Source organism: Sinocyclocheilus grahami, unplaced genomic scaffold, assembly GCF_001515645.1.
Source record: "Sinocyclocheilus grahami isolate Dianchi unplaced genomic scaffold, SAMN03320097.WGS_v1.1 scaffold1037.1, whole genome shotgun sequence".
Classification (NCBI taxonomy): Eukaryota; Metazoa; Chordata; class Actinopteri; order Cypriniformes; family Cyprinidae; genus Sinocyclocheilus; species Sinocyclocheilus grahami.
The window spans coordinates 290238-313559 of NW_015506216.1; the positions used below are offsets into that span (position 1 = coordinate 290238).

Sequence of the window (23322 nt, forward strand, 5' to 3'; positions counted from 1 at the left end):
GAAAAAATTTAAGTACTGTTAATTTAATTTGTATCTTGTTATTGTTTTTGTTTGTGCTATTGATTGTCATTAATTTATTTGTTCTTATTTTATTATTTACTATTTACTTGTCTTTTTTAGTTAAAATAACTGGGGAGGGGGCGTGGTCCATGGGAAATAGTCCTGCCATCACAGCTGGAAAAAATCCTAGGAAACACTGCATGCATTTAATAAAATTAGAAAAATGCCATTACAAAGGCAAAAAGAAAATGCCCTTGTAAATCACTTTGAGTCAAATGTCACCTCATATTAGGAAGGGTAATTTTTGATCAGAATGTTTTATTATTGATCAGAAGGTGCTCCTAAATTTTTTTAATTAGAAGGACAAGTGCTCCTAATGACAAGAAACAACTGCTCTTAAACTGGGCGTGTGACAGGTATGGCTGTGGAATGGGGTTTGGCTGAGGAAAAAATTTCAGTCAAAATATTTTTTTTTTTGCTTTAACCCCTGTATTAACAGTAAGGGTGTCCTTAGTTTGTCACACATGGATTTTCCATTTTGGCCTAGTTTTTGTTAAATAAATAATGACAGAATGTGATATGTCATGTGTTGTTATTCATCTGAGGTTTTATTTCCAAATTTTAAGCCCTGCCAAGGACCAGATGATTTTATATTATGTCCCGATACGGAAAACCATGGGATGACCTTCTTTTTCACATGACTGTATAATAATAAATTATAAATAAATAAATACAATTTTGAAAGATATGATGCAATGATACAAAATATTTGATGTGAAGCAAAGCTTTGATATATTAGCATGCTAATGCAAATTATGACAAGATAAAAATGGAAATGTTCCTTGTTTAATTTAGTTTTAACATCTGAAATTAAAGCCAAACTACATTGTCAGGTTGCATTCTTCTATTACTTGTGCAGAATAAGAGTAGCCTACTGAATTCTTTTAGTGAGTAGTCATGTTTTAAGATATTACAGTATGTGCAGTCTGTGGGTGGCACCAGAGAAACACAACAGTGTCATTGTATTGGGCTTTTACATCTGTATGTAAAGGTAATATATCATGATGTCAGATTTATAGCATACATCTGGAGGAAGTAATCAAGGACTGATCAGTTACTGGATCACTACAGAAATGAAGCCAAGCCAGATGAACCCACATCACAGACGGGACCTCGGGTTTCATCCTGAAAGTATGTGTGCCTCCTCTTTCTCATCCATTCATGTTTGTCCTCTGATAAGAACATTTCCCACTGAATTTCTATTGAACCATATACTCTATGGTTTGAGTGTATCATATCCTAAAGAAGACAGGTTTGGCACAATAAAGTCCTTTATGTTTTTTAAAAGTAGATGACATTACAGTGCACATCATTTTATGGAAAGAGGAACAATAGATATAGCTGGTAAATAAACATCTAAAAAAAAAAAATCCAGAAAGGTTTTCTCAAAGCCGAGTATCTTTTCTTTTCCAAGCAGTGACTCATTTTGTTAGCATCCTCATCAAAACTACAGGTAAACAGAGTAAAAATTATTTACTGAATATGTAAATAGAGTAAAAAGATACGAGATTCTTAGGAAAACTTGTTGTTCTTAACATTTTTTAAATCACAATTTACCCCCAAAATACATCTAATAAATAGACACTGTATAAAGCTGAAATACTCCTTTACAAACATTTTACATTGTATCTGTGTAATTACAAATAATTACATACTGCATAGCAAATTATGTGCAAAGTTTGGTTTAATGAAAGTTGTGATTTCTCGGATCATTTAAAAAGCCTCAAAATCTTAAAAAAGATGAAATGCTAGTGCATTTACATTAAATGCACATGTATATACGTAAATACAAATATTAATGTATTTAGTAACATAACCACAGGTTGCAACATTTTAATGTAATTAGTGTTAAAAAAAATACCAGGGAAGAAAAGCATCCTGAAACACTATACTTTATTTAGGTTAATTTAACAAGAGCTGCATGTTGAATTAAAAAAAACAAAAACTGGTTGAACAGGTCGAGAGGCCTGTCAAAATAAAACCTAACACACAGAAAAACAATGTTATGCTTCACTAGATTAAATTCTGAGTTTTATTAAACAATCATCGATTCCCACGCGCCAGTGTACAAATAATACAAAAAAACAGTCACAGTTTCACATTTTACAGCAAAGGATTAAAAGCACCTGAAACAACAGAGCAGTTTCCTCGCTGACAACATTTCACCACCTTGGAATTATAAGGTTCTATCATCTTCATTCTGAGCGGTTATGAGAAAGTGAGCTTCAAAGTTTTTGCATTCCATATAGAAAAAGTGATATGGGGAACAAGTCTCTTTAAAACATGAACATGACAGAGACCCTAAACGCATTCTGAATGTACAATATCAAAATCCTCTCTGATTTGTAAATGGGGATTTTTGGAACAGGTCAAATGCAGATAGAACCTTCTAATTCTAAAAAAAGTCATTTTCCACTTTGAATTATAAGGTTCAATCTTGCAAAACCATCACTGAGGAAACAGCTTCAAGAAATACAAACAGTTTACTTATAAATTGTTTTAAAACATAAAATTAGGGTTGTAAGAATGTGCCGACATGTATGAGAAATGTACATTTCTTTCTAGAGATCAGTATGGCTGAGATAACATGCTAACGTTTCTTGTTATTAAGACCCGATCGATTGTATTTTTGACTATTTGACCTTTAAGGATTAATATTGTAAAATGTAAGACATTTTAAGACATTACACTGCAAGAAAACAGACAATGCTTTAGCAAAGTTATTTCACAAAGTTTAACCCTTTTATGCATGAATGTTTTGCTAATCTAACACGGATCTCGCTAAAACTCTCCTGATATTTTATTAACAGTTACAAAAGAATAAAATAAAGCATATTTTGGTTTTTTGGAAGGGTTCGGTTTGAGCAGATGATTTTACAGTCACTGTCATTGTCAGAGTGCACTAGCTTCCACAGCACACTCAGCATCTGGCTCATATTCACCATCTCAGACATTTTCTCAATCAATTTCAATTACTTCAATATCAATATTTTGATTGCTATTCCCCACATCCACCATCAAATAACAGTGACACTTATATTTCATTGCGTACAGTAATTGCTGTGCAGTAAAGCCATTCAAGCCAGTTCAATTTTTGCAGATGATATTATTTGTTTTATGCCTGCAGTAATTATGGGTGAAAAAAACACGTCATCATTGTCTATCAAACAGTGCCACTTTGAGGAATAAAGGTGAATTGCAGTTATTGAGTCATCAGACATTTAATTATTGTTGTGCAGGAAAAATATAGCGACCCTAGCGAGCCACACACACACACACAAGAAATAAATAAATAAATATATTGTTTATAATGAATAGATTGAGGAATATTAAGAAGGTTGATGTCTGACTTTAAGAAATGAATGGGGAGGAGGATAGTCACGGGCTGCTGAAGTCTTTTAAGGCCGCGTTTAAGGGATAATAAACACTGAAAAATGTTTCACTGACTATATATAAATAAAAATATTTTACAGTTAAAACATTTCACATTTAATATTTGCTGCTGTCACGGAGCAGTCCAGTGACATGACAAAGAAAGTTTCTTACAAACACATGTTGTCACAGAATAAGTATGTGTGAATAACTCAGTTTTGAATAAAATGTCAGATAGAACCTTGTGATTCCAAGGTGATGAACACACACAAGAAATAAATAAATAAATATATTGTTTATAATGAATAGATTGAGGAATATTAAGAAGGTTGATGTCTGACTTTAAGAAATGAATGGGGAGGAGGATAGTCACGGGCTGCTGAAGTCTTTTAAGGCCGCGTTTAAGGGATAATAAACACTGAAAAATGTTTCACTGACTATATATAAATACAAATATTTTACAGTTAAAACATTTCACATTTAATATTTGCTGCTGTCACGGAGCAGTCCAGTGACATGACAAAGAAAGTTGATCCTGATTGGTTGTTTCTTACAAACACATGTTGTCACAGAATAAGTATGTGTGAATAACTCAGTTTTGAATAAAATGTCAGATAGAACCTTGTGATTCCAAGGTGATGAAATGTCACACCCAGGGGAACAACAGACCAGGATATGCCACATGATTCCGCATGACACATTCAAAATAGACATTCTCGTTTATCAGCTCCTAAAAACTCTATTATCACCATCCACCCAAGTACTACTCTTGAAGGAGGTTTTTTCAAATTATTACACCACCATATTTTTTGCATTGAATGTTTTCAAATGATTCCACATGAACAGAGAACAAAAGCCAAAAAACCTGAGCTCACCTAAAACATTAACACTATTCCTTTGTTGCTTTGCAAACACTGGTGACTTTTTGCATTCAGGAAATGCAAATGCATATTTATCATCGTTCATTCTGTAGAACTTTGTTGCATTTTGTCCTATATATATTTAGATATAAAATGGCTACACGTCCTGAGATAATTGTCACCTTCTCATCAGGTCAGGTCTGGAAATTGTTGCTAGCTGATTGAACCTGCTGTCCAGATTTCTGAGCATCTCTGGTTGAAAGTCATCCTCTTGAATGGATATTGCATCCAATTCATCATTGTCCATAGGTTGTCCTTCATCTGCGTAAGAGTGCGGTTTGTAAATACCATGTTCCTCATCACGGGTATGGAGAGAAAGTAGTTTCTGAAGCAAAGAAAGAAAAAACAAAAGCACCATGAAAATTATTCACCGTCCTGTCAAACATTTAGACACACTTGACCAAATGTATTTATCATGATCAAAAAACACATTGAGCGAAAGATTAAAAGGGAAGGTTTTATATCTGAAACAGTATTAACATTTTATTTTGAAAATCCACTTTTGATGTTCTACTACCTATAAGTAACTTTACAACTCAACTAGCAGTCATTAGAGTATTAGACTGTCTGCTGAATATCTGCTAACACTTTATTTTGATGCTCCAACAACAGACATTTTACTAACTATAAGTAACTTCACAAGTACATGTCAACTTAAAGGGTTAGTTCACCCAAAAATGCAAATTCTGTCATTAATTACTCACCCTCGTGTCGTTTCAGACCCGTAAGACCTCCGTTCATCTTCGGAACACACATTAAGATATGTTTGATGGAATCTGAGAGCTCTCTGACCCTCCCATAGACAGCAATGCAACTGAAATGTTCCCAAGTCCAGAAACGTAGCAAGGAGATCTGTAAAATAATCCATGTGACATCAGGGGTTCAACCGCAATTATACGAAGCTACGAGAATAATTTTTGTGCGCAGAAGAAAAAAAAAAAAACGACTTTATTCAACAATTCGTCTCCTTCGCATTACCCTGTAGCGCCATTTTGGAGAATATCCGCTGGTCGTAAACAGCGTATGCAGTTCTGTGTTCAGTTTTGTTTCTTTTGCGCACAAAAAGTATTCTCGTAGCTTCGTAATATTGCGGTTGAACCCCTGATGTCACATGGATTATTTTACAGATCTCCTTGCTACGTTTCTGGACTTGGGAACATTTCAGTTGCATTGCTGTCTATGGGAGGGTCAGAGAGCTCTCAGATTCCATCAAAAATATCTTAATTTGTGTTCCGAAGGTCTTACGGGTTTGAAACGACATGAGGGTGAGTAATTAATGACAGAATTTGCATTTTTGGGTGAACTAACCCTTTAATCTACTAATCCTAACCCTCATCTAACAGTCGATTAATATTCGAATCAGAGTTAGTTATGTAGTTGCAAAGTTACTTAGTAGAATGACTGTTAGTAGAACGTCTGTGGACTATCGAAATAAAGTGGATCCAAAACATTTCATTTGGACATTCATCTAATACTTTTTAAATGTTACTACTTTTTTCAAAATGCTTAGAGAACACACAGAAGTAACTTCCCCATAATGTTAAAATGGAATTTTCCCTTAATGTTCAACTAACTAACTAAGTAACGAAATACATTTTTAACGTGTTTATAAATTGGATATTCAAAATGAATGTTTTTATAAATTGATGGGAACATTAACGCAATGTTATTTAAACCTTTTTTTTTTTTTTAGCTGGAATTACTTTTTATCACAAAATTCACAAATTATAGTTGTGAAATGAAGACATTTTTTTAATATTAATAAGGAATGAGTAAACAGTAGAATAGTAATGCACAGCATTAAATCACCTGGTTGATGAGAACGGCTAGGTTTTCACCCAAGTAAGATGCATTGGGTTTGTAGGAATGCATGCTTCTAAAACTTGATCTGATACTCGATCGCTGGTTGAATAAATCATAGATGGTGATGTGAGAAAAGTTGGGTTGTGCTGGAGTTAGCATATCATGTGAATTATTACCGTCACTTTATTCTTACCTCAACATTTCCTCTGTACGTACGCCTTGTGGAATTCTGTAAAACATACATTTCAGAAAGAGTCCATCACAAAAAAAGAAAAAAAGAAAATGACCAACACTTTGAAAACTTGCTGTGGCTGTTAATACTCACCCTGTATATGGAGCGGTTGAACGGCTGGTCGCTGCAGACTGACGGTGGAGCCTGTGAAACTGCCTGCAGTCCATTATGCATCACCTGGATATTATGAAGCATAATGATCATTTTAAGAAAAGTTCTCCTGTATATGGTAGCAAACAGGATGCAGATCCAGAATTTATAGTAAATACTATAGTGTTTTTGAACCATACTATAGTAAAGTGTATTATCCTGTATATATTACGGTATATGAATGCTACAGCATACTGTAGTATTAACTATAGTGAACTGATAAACTGTAATAAATACGGTAGTATACTTCAGGTTTTACTACAGTAAACTGTAATGTATTGTAGTATACTATAATTGTAGAAAACTTAGTACAGTATTGGGTAAAGTATTTTGTTTATGTTTCTATAGTTGTTATATTACCACATTAACTATAGAATTACCACAACAAATTAATTCAAGTACTTTACTATAGTATGGTTCAAAAACACTATAGTATTTACTATAAATTACTATAGTATTTTTTCATGTGGGAAGTAATAAAGTATAACTGCTTTTATCACTTTCAAATAAAACATAAAATTTTTTCCATGTTTGAATCATTTATTATATTTACACAATATACAGGCCATTTCCAGAAACATTATAGATTATATTAATAATAAATGTTTGAACTTGGTTTGACAGCAAAATAGTATTTCCCAGAATGTTCTAATTTACCCCAACGGTCAAAGAACGTGAAGAGTTTTAATGTTACTCACAGTTTGTGATGTGACCTTCTGGCTTGAGTTTATATTTGTAGTCGCATTTATACCGTTTACGTTGGAAGAGCCAGTTTTGTGAAAGGAAGGCACCTTTAGGAAGACATCATGATTTAGATTAAAAGTTATTCAGGCAACAAATGTTTAATGTTTGATATAAATATGAGTTGAACTTATCAATACTTTGCTAGTTAATGAAGGTACCATTTACTTACCATGCACAAAAATGTTTACAGCATTTTTTAATCTACAAACGTAATGTAATGTTATGCATGCTATTTTACAGTATTTGTTATATTACAATAATTAGTTATAGCACTAATAACAAGAAGCTTGGCAAAAAATATATAAAATACATGTCCTTTTATAATATGACACACAAACACAGTGTGTGTGTGTGTGTGTGTGTGTGTGTGTGTGTGTGTGTGTGTGTGTGTGTGTGTGTGTGTGTGTGTGTGTGTGCGTGCGTGCATGTGTGCACCTGGTATTCCATAAGTGATGGGGACCAAACTATCTATGTCTCCACGAGGATAGTAATACTAGTAAATTTTGACCTTGTGGGGACATTTTTGGTCCCCACGACTCGAGGAAACAAGCTTACAGCATGAATCATACATAATGAAATGTTTTGAATCTAAAAATCCCTGTAGTTTTATGTGAGGGGTTGGTTTAGGAGTAGGGTAAGGAAATAGAAAATACAGTCTATACAGGATAAAAACCATTATGCCTAAATGACCCCATAAAACATGGAAACCTGTGTGTTTGTGTGTGTGTCAACTTATACAAGGAGATGTACTTGATATGTCATTTTTAACATTAACATTAAATTAACAAATGCTGTGTGCATTGTTCTTTTATGTTATTATATAAACTAATGTTAATTACTTGAGCTAATGTTGACATAAAACCTTGTTGTAGTGTTACCTAAAACGGAATAAAATGCACAAATACAAACATTACTGAAAAACAGTTACTGTAGGTTGTATGATGAAATTACCATGCAGTCTGTTCCTGGATTTTCCGTATTTGTTGTCATGAGATGACCGAGGCCCTCATTCATTGCAATCATTGAAGTCTTGCAAGAGATTAGTAGACTCATTAAGCACATTGCTGAAATATAAAAAGAGAGTATTTCTTTTAAACTTGGATACTTTCACATTTTGACAAAGTTATTAGCTCCAAGTGTTTATCCGAATAGTTTACATAAAAATGAAAATTTGCTGAAAATTTACTCAGGCCATCTGAGTAGATGTAGATGAGTTTGTTTCTTCATCAGATTTGGAGAAATGTAGCATTGCATCACTTGCTCAGCAGTGGATGCTCTGCAGTGGATGGGTGCCGTCAGAATGAGAGTCCAAACAGCTGATAAAAACATCACAATAATCCACACCACTCCAGCCCAATAATGAATGTCTTGTGAAGTGAAAAACTGAATGTTTGTAAAAAAACAAATCCAACATTAAGATGTTTTAACTTTAAAATGTTGCTTTCAGCTAAAATATAAGTCCATAATCGATAATAACACTTCCTCCAGTTAAAAGTCCATCCCCTTTTGTCTTCTCACATCAAAATGCACCCACATGTTTGTTTTGGACTGTTTTCAACAGTGCTTGATCTGTGCATATTTCTCTCCTGATTCAGATAAGACTTTTTTTTTTAACTGGCGGAAGCAATTTTATGGATTGAGGACTCATCTTTTAAGCCAAAGCGATGGTTTGAAGTCAAAAACATCTTTATGATGGATTTGTTTCTTACAAACACGCAGCTTTTCACTTTACATTCCAACGGCACCCATTCACTGCAGAGGATCCATTGGTGAGTAAGTGATATAATGCTAAATTTCTCCTAATCTGTTCAGATTTGTTCAGAACAAACAAACTCTACATCTACATCTACATCTAGGATGGCCTGAGGGTGAGTAAATTGTCAGCAAATCGTTCAATTATCTTTAAATCAGCTGAATAAATTTTTCCCCAAATGCAGAAAAACAAACATTCCAAGTGCTTTTTAGCTAAACAAAACTACAGTATTTACAGAGGATAAATTAAATAACATTTCAAAACTGTACTGAAAGCATGTGCCATTCAAAAAAACAGGTTTCTAAAGGTTTCCATTGCAAGTCTTTTATTGTTTAACCACACCTTTAATGGTTGGAATGACAGAAGGATGGGTTTTTTGGTATTGTGAAACAGTTTGCAAAATTCTTATCTCTTAATATCATCCGAACATTGGAAATCACTCACCTGTGAGAATCAGAACTGCAAGAGCAACTATCCAGGCAGCAACAGGCCCCATCCGAGCCTGCGAGACCATCCTGACATGGCAGCTGGGAGTGATAGAGCAGTCGCACACCGTGACCGACAGGTTCTGCATGGAGTAAAATCCCTGCTGGTCTGATATTTTGATCTGGAGGAGGTGATAACCTGAAAACACATTGTTTTCTTTTACAAGACTCACTGTTGTGCCTTTAGGAGAAAAAGAAAGATCATAACATGAGAGTTAGTATTACTGTAAAATATACTAAAAGTTTGGAATAATTAAGAGTTTTAAGTGTTTTTTTAAATAAGACTCTTACGCTCACCAAGGCTGCATTTATTTGATCAATAATATAGGAATATTGTGAAATATTATTATATTTTAAAATTTAAAATTCTATTTTTTTTATTTTAAAATATTGTAAAATGTAATTTATTCCTGTGATCAAAACTTCAATTTTCATTTGTGTGTGTGAAAATTCAGCATCATTGCTCCAGTCTTCAGTGTCACATGATCCTTCAGAAGTCATTCTAATATGCTGATTTGCTGCTCAAGAAACATTTCTTACTATGTTGAAAATAGTTGTGCTGCTTAATTTTTTCTTTTAAAAACATTTACAAAATCTGAATTATTCTAAACTTTTGGCTCTTAATGTAGATACAGAAACACAATTATAAGGAGGTCATGGATGAATGCTCTGGACATAAAGTCAACACAAAACAATGCTCATATTCCCATTTTACTTCCGTGATGTGTTTTCCAAGTGAAATATGATAGTGAGAGAGATTGTAGGGTGGTCTGGACCGAGTGAAGTAGACGGTGGCATTACCATGAGCTGGTTCAACCCTCCATTTGTCCTTAACATCTCCTAAAAGCTCATAGTAGAAAGGTGATCCATATGGAGGAAAGTCCAGGTCTACGGCTGTGATGTTGACCATTGTGGGCTCTTTATCTACACAAATGCTGACTTTGTTCACCTCCAGTATTGGTACGTTATCATTTTGATCATTCAGGTGAATGACTAGAGTTCCGGTGCCTGTCAGCGGAGGAACACCTGCCGATCAGAGACAAGGAGGAAACAAATTCAGAGTATAAAACCTGATCATGAACCATGAGGTTGCCAGGTTGTGAAAGATATTGAGAGTTTTGTTTGATGCAATTAAACTAGATATCAGTTAAACAAGATATAAGCTCTAAAGAATCACAGGTCATTCCATAAAGCATGGCACTAGCAGCGTAAAATGTGCATGCATCTCAAATGAAATTGATTTGAAAATAAAAGGAAAGTAATTGTCTGTCCAGGGATACTTGGTATAACATAAGAATATTGAGCCCGGTCTCATGAAAATGCATATAAATAGTACGCCAAATAAAAATGAAAACTCGTGGTATTGAAATGCAAAAAATGGACTTTGGAGTGCATATGATACGAAATTTGTTGGCGTGCATATGATACGCAGTTTTCGCGTGCATATGATACGAAATTTGTTGGCGTGCATATGATACGCAGTTTTCGCGTACATATGATATGCATCTACCCCACAACCCTAAACCTACCCATCACATAGCATAAAGTCAATTTTTGCGTATCAATACCATGAGTTTTCGTTTTTATTTGGCGTACTATTTATATGCACTTTCATGAGATCGGGTTGGAATATTTCATGTCTTACCATCATCCACAGCATACAGGGTTGCTATATAGGTGCCGTCTATAACAAATGGCGACTCTCTATCCAGAATTTTAGCCGTGGATACTTGTCCAGTCTTTGCATCAACAGTTATCCAGCCATCAATATCTTCACCTTTAACAAATCTATGATTCGAAGAAACAGTTGTTTATATGTGATCCTGTTCATCCAATAAACCACAGTGAAATTTAAACAGTAATATTAGCTTCTCTTACATAAATGTGTTTACATGGCTTCCATCCATGTCTTTAGCAGTGAAGTTTGTAAGACTTGTTCCTACATCTATGTTCTCCATAACCATAACATGTTTAACAGGGGGTATAAACACCGGAGGGTCGTTGACATCTTCAACATAAATGGTCACTGGAATGCTGTTATAGAGGTGTGCAACACTCGTGTCAGGGTTTGGGGGTATTTTGTCGAGCTCCCACATGGCATTCGGTACTTGCTTTTTAATCTTACAGGAAAAGTAAGGAATTTCGTTCTGCACACTGATGGACAGATTGTGATATGTTTGCTCCTCGTAGTCCATTTGCTGGAATGAGCCCAAAATAAAGAGAGTGTAGAGAAAAATCACCACAAATGTATACAGAGATATTTTTGTATCTTTTTAATGTTGAAACAGCTCCGATCAAACTGAAATTGCAGAGGCAACTATATAAGACATTTCTGTATAAACACTGATTCTAGAGCATCATAACCAGCAACACGGACACATTAACTGCATCTGCCTACCTTAACAACCGTTAAAATCCCTTCATTCGTAACAGGGTCTGTTTCTATTTTGAATATCTCTTTTTTATCTCCGTGAATTGTGTATTTGGCTTTCCAAGCTTTTGAACCATGGACATCTTTGTCTGTTACTTGCAGTCGCAGAACTTCAATCCCAGTTTCTTTCTCCTTGACCTTCCCAGGTCCCTGAAACATAAGTCAAATATTTCATTTGGTTTCTCTGGAAAGTCTGTCTAATTTGCCATTAAAAGCAATAACCAAGAATTTCACAAGCATAAAAACTAGTACTCTTACAGTCCACTGTGAAACTTACTGTTTTGCCAGAGAACTCTGGAAGATTGTTGTTATTATCTGAAATATTGATTATCAGTGTACTTGTACTTGAGAACTGTATCTTTTCCCCTTTGTCCTTTGCTTCAACAAGGACTGTATATTTCTGAGCTTTCTGGAAAAGATTAATTTAGAAGAACATCTCTTTGGTAGCAATGGAGAAATATTTATGAAGCATGAAAAGCAATATGTGCTGTCTATTCCCAATGAAAGAAATTAAGCTCATACCTCAAAGTCCAAACAACCCTTAAAATAAATTGTCCCGGGTCCTGTTTGCTGCTGAATATAAAATTCAACATTATCTGTTTTTGGTGTGACAGACTTTATTGTGAAACTGAATGTTCCATTGTTTGTTTTGGAATCATCGTCATCAGTTGCCAGTACAGTCAGTACGTGTTGGTCTATAAAAATATTCAGAAAAATAAGTGTTAATACTTCACCCAATTATTACAATGTCCATAATGTTTCGAACCTGTATGCTGTTACTTTTCTTGTGGAAAATTATACATTATATATGTTTACGAAATATTATGGAGCCCTTGCTGTTCAACAACAGCTCATAGTAACCAGAGGCTGTCAAGCTCAAAAACATACAATCCCTTTAACAGTAATTGCAGTTTAGCAAAAACCTGTGTAGTGTGTAATAATTACAATAATTAAAAATGTTTACTTTCGTGTTATGAGGAAAAAATAACAACACTGTGGATTGCAATGGCATGAGGGTGAGTGAACAATGTCAGAATGTTCTGTTTTGTGTGTTTTGTTTCATAAATGAAATGGTGAAGTGCAAACTATAATGGATTACCTTGAGCATGTGACTCGTCCACAGTCACTTCATAGACTGACTTTTGAAATTTTGGTGCGTGGTCATTTATGTCCAATATTTTGATCTCAAGCCCAAGCCTTGTATCCACTTCATTATTGGATTTATTTATTGCTTCAAATTTCAACTGCAATCGAGTACAGTGAATATCAATATACAGGCCTTCCTTGCAGTCTGTTTAAATGAATTTCAATGCTGTTTTGCAAAGGATCCTTTGTTCATTAAGCAGTACTTACAAGGAGCACTTTAGGGTCCTTTTCATAGTCCACCTTTCCATGTACTATAATTTCACCTGTGTCTTTAATGCTGAGAATATTCTTTGGATCTTCATTCACACCATGACCATGTAGCACGAAATTGACTAAATAAGACCTATCAAGTGCAATCTGAAATGCAAACAACATACACACTGAAATGTTCACATGATCATTATTATCCAGCGATTTGACACATGTAACGTGAAAAACTTTATTAAAATAAAACTGAACTGAATGAGCTCTAGCTGAAAGCTGTTATGATGCCCCTCACCTTGCCTAGTTTGTATGGAAATGGACCAGGGTGTTCTTCCTCAATACTAAATGAATCAATGATCCATGCACGCTTCTGTCGTATCCTCCCGCTGTCAGCCCATACACACACGCTCCAGACAGACTGGGTTGAAAAGAAGTCATTACAAGTTATGTTACAAAAGTTAAGTCAATGTGTGAATCTGGCCATAACATAAGAAGCTTATGAGGAATAGCACTTAAGAGTTTAATGTGAACTGCAGAAAAAAAAGAAAATCATTACCGTAAAAAAAAAGTTCAATCCCATTACAGCACTCATAATTGTTGAAAATGAAGACAATATAAAACAATATTAAAGGATTTTGAAGAATGTTGGTTGGTGGTAGCCTGTTACGGGGCTGACGAGACGTGAGACGTGCGGATCCATGTGCAAACTTTATTGTGGAGAAGACAGAGACGTGGTCAAAACAGGCATGGGTCAGATAGAGGCAGACAGGTATATGGTGGGCAAAACACAAGAATAGTCCTAGGGCTAGCGCAGGTCGACGATCGGCAGACAGAATCAAAAAAGTGTAAACAGGTGTGTGCAATTCGTGCTGAGTGCAATCAGTGCAGTGCATGATGGGAAATGTAGTCCGGGGTGATGTGCAACAGTGTGTAGTGCGAGAGTCAATGAATAGGAAAGTTCGTGGACCGGATTCGTGACATAGCCATTGATTACATGATTTTTTTCATACTATGGAAGTAAATGGCTACCACCAACCATTTGGTTACCAGCATTCTTCAAAATATCTTCTTTTGTGCTCAACAGAAGAAAGAAACTCATAGAGAACAACTTGAGGGTGAATAAATTACGACTTTTTTTTTTTACAGTGAAGATGGTTTTACATTTGAAATGTAGACCCTTAAATTACTTTGAAGATTTATTTTAAATATAAACACTCGAGAAGATTTTGATGAGTAAATTATCATTTATTATTACACATGGAATACTTGATTCTGATTGGTCAGTCGCGACATTCCGAGGTCTGTTATCCCTCGATAACAACCGGTAGAAGCTGATAACACAGGCTCATCCGGGTAACTGAAGTCGGCGCTATACTCTTGCTAGGAACAGTTTTTTTCTTGGTGGAAGCTTTGAGTTTGGTTAGCTAATAAAATATTAAAACTAAATTAAATGTTAGCTTCGCTTCGCGTCGGGGTCCTGATCACACTGTCGGGTGTTATTCTGAGATAACAACCGGCTGGATGTACATTATCCCTTACGTATCATAGTCAGGTTAACTAAATACAACATTCACTTCATAGATGTACATCAAATATAAGTTTATACTTGATTTTATCACCAAGTCCCTTCATTTAGTCTGGCAGGCATATATTTATAATTTTAATTTAATTGACTTAATTTAATAAAAAAAAATTCCACAGTCTAATTTGGTATAACTATTAATTAAATCTAATTTAATTGTGATTATGGAATGATAGCACAGAGGTTATAGTCCACATTGACAGGCCACAGTTTGCAGTCCATCTGCTGAAAATAAGCATCCTATAGAAGTTTAATAGTTGTCAGTATCTGCTAATGAGGACAAAAGCTAATTAGTTACTGCTGATGACAAAACTTCTAAAGTTTAGAACCACTGCCAAATGAATATCTAGGCGTTTTCCCGAAAACATGTACAGTAAATCAAGCTTTCTGTGATGTTTATGTTTCTAAGAATGCTTGAGGACATATATGTTCGTAAACCACATCACAAATTCCCTTATTCACATGTCAATCCTTGAAAAATGAAGCTCACAACTGTGCAGATTGTAAAGAATACTATATATAATAACTAAATATTGACAGTACACTTTTGATTGTATTCACATCATTAATAATTACTTTTACTAATACGCATATTTTAGACTATACAGGTACTTTAAGGCATGAGCTTACAATGCAAACAATTCTTAAAGTTCATACTAATGTTCCTGTGTGATGCTCAGTGTTGGGAAAAGTTACTTTTAAAAGTAATGCATTACAATATTGCGTTACTCCATAAAAAAGTAACTAATCGCGTTATTTAGTTACTTTTTATGGAAAGCATTACGTTACTTTTGCGCTACTTTTTAAATCTGGACAGGGCTTGCTTGCTTGTTTTTAAAATAAAAAAGTTATATTTTTGGCAAATATAAAAGCCTTTTCACACCAAAAGTGAAATGAATAAGCCTCAGGCTGAAGGGAAAGTACAGTTACGTCCGTACAGTAGAATGCAGAAGAAGACATTTCAACACACTTCAGCAATAAACAAAGACACACAAATGTTTGTCTGGAGTAATTTGTGTTTATTAGTACGGCTGAACTGAATCATCGAAGCTCAGAAGCAAAGACATTGCTTAATAGAATGGGATTAAATACATAAAGGATATTTGTGTTGTTTAACATTTAATTATTGCAGGTTTGCGTCATATTCTGAGTTGCATTATTTTTATTCATTTTGAGGAATACTGAAGCTGTTTTTTTTTGTGAGTGATGAATTAATGCATATTCATATTTATTTTAGAACTACAGTAACATCTTCTGATTTCTCTCAGCATGGGGACAGGAGAGCTGTTAATCAATACATTGGGGGGAAAAAATAACTGGCGTTACTTATCTGAAAAAGTAACTCAGATATTCTCTTGTAAATTAAAAAGTAACTAGTACTTTACTAGTTACTTGAAAAAAGTAATCTGATTACGTAACTCGCGTTACTTGTAATGCGTTACCCCCAACACTGGTCATGATCTGAAAGATTTACAGGAATGAAAGTCCCTTTCATCCACACCCCCAAAGACAATAACACAAATACAATTCAACAGAACTAATTCAAGCATGCCCTATCTTTACAGCTCTTACTATCTGACACATGGCAAACAATCAAATCAGCTAATCATTCGATGGAAAGCAAACCTTCTGTAGCCCATTGTTCATTAACCTTGCTTTATACTGTGTGACAGACTTAGTTCCTGCAACATAAATGGCTGTTGTCTAGAAATATGAGCAGAGAAACATGAGGCGGTGCGAGTGGCTCTAGTGTATCACATCACACAGCGCTTTAACTCACCAGCACAAGGAGAAAGCTGACTGGAAGGGTCCTCATGTTGAAGCAGATCATCACGCAGTCCTGCTCGACTGAGACTGAGCTTTCCTCTGTCTCTTACAGTAATCCACACTGCTCATATGACACATGAGAGAGAGAGAGAGAGAGAGAGAGAGAGGAGGGCATATTCAAATGACGGGGCAGGAACTGGGGCCAGTGTTACTTCATCACTGTTAAAACAAATGTGTTAAAAAAAACACAATGTGTTATTTTCAATACATAGTGAGTGTGTTCAGGGATAACACATATCGAGTTAAATTCAACACTAAATATGTGTAAAAAATATAACACACAAATTGTGTCACTTTAGTAAACATTAATGTGATATTTTTGGTACGTGTCTTACACAACTGTGTGCTACGGAGCAATCATTTTAAAGTTTTAAAATAAAAGATAATAGTCTGTCAAGAATTTAGATACTCGTATTATGAAATCACACAAAGAGCCACTGAAGTACATACTGTTTGTCAACATGGAAATAACTATAATACTCATTTAGTTCATTTAACCGTTTTATTACAGCATGCTAAATATAAAACTGTTAAACAAAAATATTAAAACATTTAAACAAGCACTTCAATATATTCCTCTTATAAAAACATTTATCAAATACCATAAAACCCATAAAATATATCCGTTAAACACTGTCAAATAGGACGTTGTCTGCATGTTCACAACATGTAAATTACCAACAAGTTCTCAAATTGTTCTCATGTACTCCAACATGTTCTTACAAACAGAAATATACTTATAACAAACATGAAAATATGTGCAAAACATTAAAAATAGCCATCACACACATATTGTTCATGCATTGATCTAATGCATTCTGCTCACCTTAAGACAATTCATCCAATCAAAAACCTTGTCAAAAGACAGACAGACAAAATCTCAATGATAGTTGATACAGATCGAGACGAAGGGCACAATTACGTACTGGGCTCCATGTCCAAGTGAACCAATGGGAACCAGCTGAGCTGACTTCAGGGACCCTTTCATGGACTCACTCAGTAAGGAGGTCACGTACCAGCCTACAAAATGAAAAGTATCAGAAAATGTTTCTGCTTGAGCAAGCACTTTATTTATTAACACATTAACAATGTTGGATTAAATTCTAGTTGAAGTATTCTCCTGCGTCTCCTCGTTCCTCCCAGTGAATCGTGACAATATCTAGTTAATATTTATAATAATATTCAGCTGAAATGTTGTAAGAAAATGTAATGTGACAGGTTGTCAGGTGTGCTGTGGAAAATTATGTATTCAACAACAAAAACTGAGCGCCCATACAGCTACAATAAACTTTGTGACCTGTAAGTTCATGAAAACATAATGCGATGCCCTTTGGCTACTGCCTCAGATGCGGCCGTTAGTGACAGACAAAACACATATTGCCGTCATTCGCTGGTCAAAAAGCTCATAACTTCATTTTAGCTTGATTTTCATAAAATGTTAATAATATAATGGCACATGCAAGTGTCTGATCATATATAAAGCCACAATACCAACTCTGACAACGTGGTGTTTAATTATTCAAAAAAAATATATATATTAATAATAATAATAAATACAACTTTTTTTTGTTTTTTGTTTTTACATTTCCTGAAAGTGGTAGTGGTTTTGAACATAAAAGGTTTCCGCCCAACAGCAATGATATATGTAAATTTGTTTTATCATCACCAACAACATAAAGCTACCTTTGACCTTCTGTTCCTACCTTACTTAAGCTCAAGTTTCACATCAAATGAGAGTACTACTTTTAATATAATATCCAGTTTTAATATGCCATTTGAAGCAATGTATGTTTGTGCAATTTTGCTATACTTCAGTGCTTATCGGTGTGCCGTGGCATTTTTTACTGATCAAAACTGTGCCGTGGCTAAAAAAAAGATTGGGAGACACTGCTATAAACACATGTAATGTCCGTTTCATTCATACTGGATGCCAGAGAGCGCCCTCGCGCAGAAGATCCATTTATGCATCACAGAAGTAATAGAACTGATGATGCTCCAGGAAATCCCTCATATGGACAAAGGCATGCAGATCATAGTGACAGAATAAAAAGATAGAAACGTTTTGAATGATGAAACATTAAGACAATAAACACTCAACTGTGTTCTTCAAGTCATCTCGGGTATTTTCATAATAATTCATAAGTAGAAGCCATTGCTAATCAACATAGCCTTTTTTATAGTGTAGAACATATTTTCTGCCTCATTCTATGATAAGAATTCACATCAGATCGGAAAAGAAAGTTATTTCAAACATTCGACTGATGTAGTGGAGTTAAAACAAGTTATAGTGTTCTCTTTTGTTGGACAGCAGATTTAGAAACGCTTCTCATTACAAAGGCAGATGTTTGGCTTGTGTTGCTTTTTCAAATGCACGTTGTAAGCGGGGAGGAGCCTCCTCATCTCAGTGCGTGAACTCACGGGCACACAAACAGAGCCAGTTCGGAGAGGAAAAAAACACGCAGGAATTATTTAAATGCAAAACCGACAAAAAACAGTAGGTTTTGACTGTTTTAACAAACTCAACCCATTCTTCATACACTTCAAAGTATTAATACAATGATTTAGCAATTCATTCACTGCGTTTACTCCAATCATACAGCCTTAATCAAGCTCAGATCGCTCAGATCAGCTACACATCTTCTTTCTCTCTTCTTCTCCCTCTCAAGCACTCACATTTTTCCATTTCCCAGGGACGGAGGGTCTTAAGACATACAAACCAATGAAAATAAAGACCAACAATGCACCTAAGTTATGGAACTCATACCTGCACCAATGCTGGTTTGTTGGATTGTTTTAATAAACTTCTTAAGACACATCTTTTTAGTAATGTTTTTAACTTTTAATTAATTTATTGCTGCATTTTGATATTAAGTATTTTTGTTTTAATTGGTTATTTTTTTGTATATGCTGAAGCGCTTTGAGTCTGAGAAAGGCGCATTATAAATAAAATGTATTATTATTATTAGTATTATTATATAGACTAACATGAGGCATATTCACTAAACTATAAATGGAATAGTTACACCTTTTTAGCACACTTCCATTTTTAAAGTTCATGTAAGTGTTTATGTGTTTAGTTCTATATATTATAGCATTCTACAGTGTTAATGAATTTAATTAAGTAAAACATACAGTTGTTGCCTACAGGAGATGTGTACTAAGCAATTAGGTAATTATGAGACATTAATTATATTCTTTGGCACCAGTGTTGAACAGTAAATGATGAGAAATATTCTGACTCAAGACACATATCATCTCCAATAATGATAGCCTGTGTTATCAGAGTGCTTGTCTGCTAGCTTTACACATTACTGCATGCTTCATGAGCACAGAACAGGCTGGGCAAGTTAGCACACGCAAAGGGAGCCTACTTTTAGACCATTATTTATATATTTTACCTTAGCAGTCCTTATTTGATCCCCACCAGTGGACATATATGGGACATTAGGAAAAGTACACTGTAAAAAATGTGTGGATTTATATTATGTTACTGGCAATTACAGTAGCTAATGTATTCCTCATTTGTTTACTACTGAATGACAACATTATCTGTGTTTTCATTGCAGTAATGAACTGTGATAGAGTGATGTAGTACTATGCGCTTACGTTCCCAACATTCAATGTGGCATGAATTAATTATGCTGCAGCATTTTCCCCTATTTGCTGGTTTAGTTGCTGTATCACCTGTTTTTGTTATCACTTATAGTTACTTTTCTTGTAATTTTCAGATATTTTTATATCTATATTTTTAATATAACAAATGAAAATTTGATGATTGAGTTGATACGCTTTCTGTAATTTAACATCCATTAACTTAAAAATTATAGCCTATAGAAGTGAAAAAAAATTCAGTTTCAAAGCAGTTTTTTAATCGTTTCTTTATTCAAGCTGCCATAAATATTCTATGTATTTACTAGCAAGACGTTTTATTATGTAAATCCACTTTTTTGAGTCATTCACACCCATTTTTCCACAGAAGGTAAGTAATTTCACAGACAGTATCATGTGATCACGCACAGAAAGTTAACATTTCAGACTATGCATGACTAATGTGGAGAACCCAACAGCACCTGAATGTGTTGAAATAAATGATGCAGTATCGTTGTGGGGAGGAGATGTGCTGTGGTAAAAGGAAGGGTTTCTTCAGAGGAAACCTTTTGTAGTTTTAGGATTTCAGGAAATACAAGTACTGAAATAGTTACTAACCAAAGAACAATGACTCTTATAATAAAGAAGCAGAAATAGATGTTTGGACCCTAAAATAAGAGTGTGTTAAAAATGTAAAAGATTGGATGACCAATAATTTTCTCCTATTAAATTCGGATAAGACAGAGATATTACTTATTGGACCAAAAGACAGTACACAGAATCTCGTGGATTACAATTTGCAACTAGACGGCTATTTGATTCATATAATAGAATTGATAGTGTCATCCTTATACACTGAAACATTGTTTTCATTCATCCCATTAAAAAAAATTAGGGTAATGATTCACATCTATATTTTTGAACTTGAGACAACGAAAAATAAATAACATGACATTATTTATAATAATAACAAACATTTTTTTTCAGTGTATGTAGTGTCTCTAATGATGAATTTAATTCAATAATAGTGGTGGTTACTGAATTTAAAATATATCATCAATCCTTACTTAAAAAACAGTGGGTGAAACAAACACAAACTATTTACAATACAATGAGAAATATGAAAGAAATAGTTGAACACAACATTGTGTGTAATGTAAATGTAATGTGATAAAAATGAATTCCAGCCACTCTTCGTAAAACTTCTCTACAGTGAAAAAAAACCCAGGTGAAGTAAGGCCTTTTGAGTAAAAATGGAAGAGGGATGTAATGATGATCAATGGTGCATTACTGCCACCTGCCAGACTCTCGGATACTTACATTTCATGCTCAGAAGGGAAAGTTCACTCAAAAATGAATATTCAGTCATTATTTACTCACCCTCATGTTATTCAGAAATTGCATGATGTTGTATGATGTCCCTTTCTTCTATGGAATATCCAGTCCAGTCAATGGGTTGTTGGAAGTCAATGGGTTCCAGGGCCTGGTGTCCCAACGTCCTCCAAAGCATTTGTGTGTGTGTGTGTGTGTGTGTAAGTAAAAAACGAGAACAGTGGCTTGTCAGTGCGTCAATGAGAGAAGAAGCTCACTGGTCACTGTGAAGACCACTAGTCCACGCCACCAACTGCCTCTGATCCTTTCAGACAAGCTGGTGGGATGCAGGCACGAGCTTTCATTTTAAACACCCAACATGCTTCCTTACACATCAATCGTGAGCACAAATGCACAGTGTATCCCACAGTTTCTTGAGGGCAGGCAGTCTTGATGTAATGTAAGATGTAAAGTTCACAGCTTTTATCCATAATAATTCTGCGCCTGTACAGGTTTAATGCTGCTTAAATTCCAGCCATGTCTTTGAGCAACAATGGCCTAGAGCACTGTCTCCAAAAAAAACAAATCACAGCACAAAAAAATAAAAATAAAAAAATCCCCGTAACCCCTTTGCAGCAACAAGCATTAATGAAATGTGGAACGATATAAAGCCTCAAATCATCATCCATTTTCACAGCCGGACATTCCTGCGCTCCAGTGACTGTTGACAGATCCCACCCAGAGTGTTGAACTTGGGCCCGAGGTTCTGCAGGAAGTCCAGGTTATCACCGAGGTTGCTAACAGTCAGCTGATCCAGTGACTGGCAGTCACTACCCCTCCCCTCATATTCATACTGATACGAAGAATAAGCTGGAAAGTCCCTCTGCTCTTCCGAAAGCCCACTGATTTTCTATGGAATAACATAATGGAAAGAGAAATATCATAGTCTTAATGCTTATGCTGATACAGTGTGAATGTTTTTTCCTAGCAGCACTATCTGATGATTCCACCTTGTGGTGTCTGCATGGTCTGCAGATCTTTGTACATTAATATTATGTTATGCTATGAGGGATCTGACAGATAGGTGGCGCCAGTGCATTGAATTTTCAACTAAGAACAAACTAAAGCAAGGTCGCCTTTCCACCAATAGTGCCAAAGCAAGTTTTTGTTTTCATATTAAACAAAGCTTTGTTTATTGACATTAACCTTTAAAAGCATATTTAAAGAAAAAGAAAAACTAAGAAGAAAAAAATAAATAAATAAGAAAAAATAAGAAAAAGTTTATAATATAAAATAAGTATATTTTGAAAAACTTTACTTGCAGATAATGTAATATTAATCTAATAAAAGGCTGCTTAGGTGAGAAAGACACTTCCGTGACCACACTTAAGTACACTTTTAAGTTTAAAGTTTAAAAAAGTTTAAAGTACATTTTAAACCATTGTTTCAATAATCTTTTGTCATACTTTAAATAAGTATATACTGTATAAATACATGTTAAATACACTAAAAACATTATTTAATATACATAATATGTATATTTAATATTTAAAAAAAAATCTTAAATTGACATTAACTGCACTTTTGTACAGTATGTTCATGCATATATTTATATAAGTATAAATTATACCTGAAAATTATTATTATTATAATCTCTCTCTCTCTCTCTCTCTCTCTCTTTCTCTCTTTTTTTTTTTCTCTCTTTTTTTTTTCC

The 23322-nt window shown here is 34.6% G+C and overlaps 2 protein-coding genes across 2 annotated transcripts in view; both read right to left on the minus strand.

The window, feature by feature from the left end:
• Positions 1 to 4470: 4470 nt before the first annotated feature.
• LOC107565962 (B-cadherin-like) lies at positions 4471 to 16698 on the minus strand. Its single transcript, XM_016251309.1, has 17 exons — positions 16663 to 16698; positions 13596 to 13718; positions 13304 to 13453; positions 13050 to 13194; positions 12473 to 12645; positions 12228 to 12359; positions 11918 to 12100; positions 11398 to 11717; positions 11165 to 11307; positions 10321 to 10545; positions 9479 to 9700; positions 8233 to 8345; positions 7212 to 7328; positions 6481 to 6543; positions 6349 to 6384; positions 6162 to 6254; positions 4471 to 4677 (listed from the first exon to the last, which is right to left on the minus strand). Exons 1-17 carry the CDS (start codon positions 16696 to 16698, stop codon positions 4471 to 4473), a joined length of 2481 nt encoding a protein of 826 aa, XP_016106795.1.
• Positions 16699 to 21659: 4961 nt separating this feature from the next.
• The window catches only part of LOC107565965 (cadherin-like protein 26), a 23232-nt gene continuing 21569 nt past the window's right edge, over positions 21660 to 23322 (minus strand). Inside the window, exon 19 of the mRNA XM_016251312.1 lies at positions 21660 to 22518. Within this exon, the coding sequence (XP_016106798.1) occupies positions 22300 to 22518 (219 nt within the window). The 3' untranslated portion in view covers positions 21660 to 22299. The remainder of the gene's footprint in view (positions 22519 to 23322) is intronic.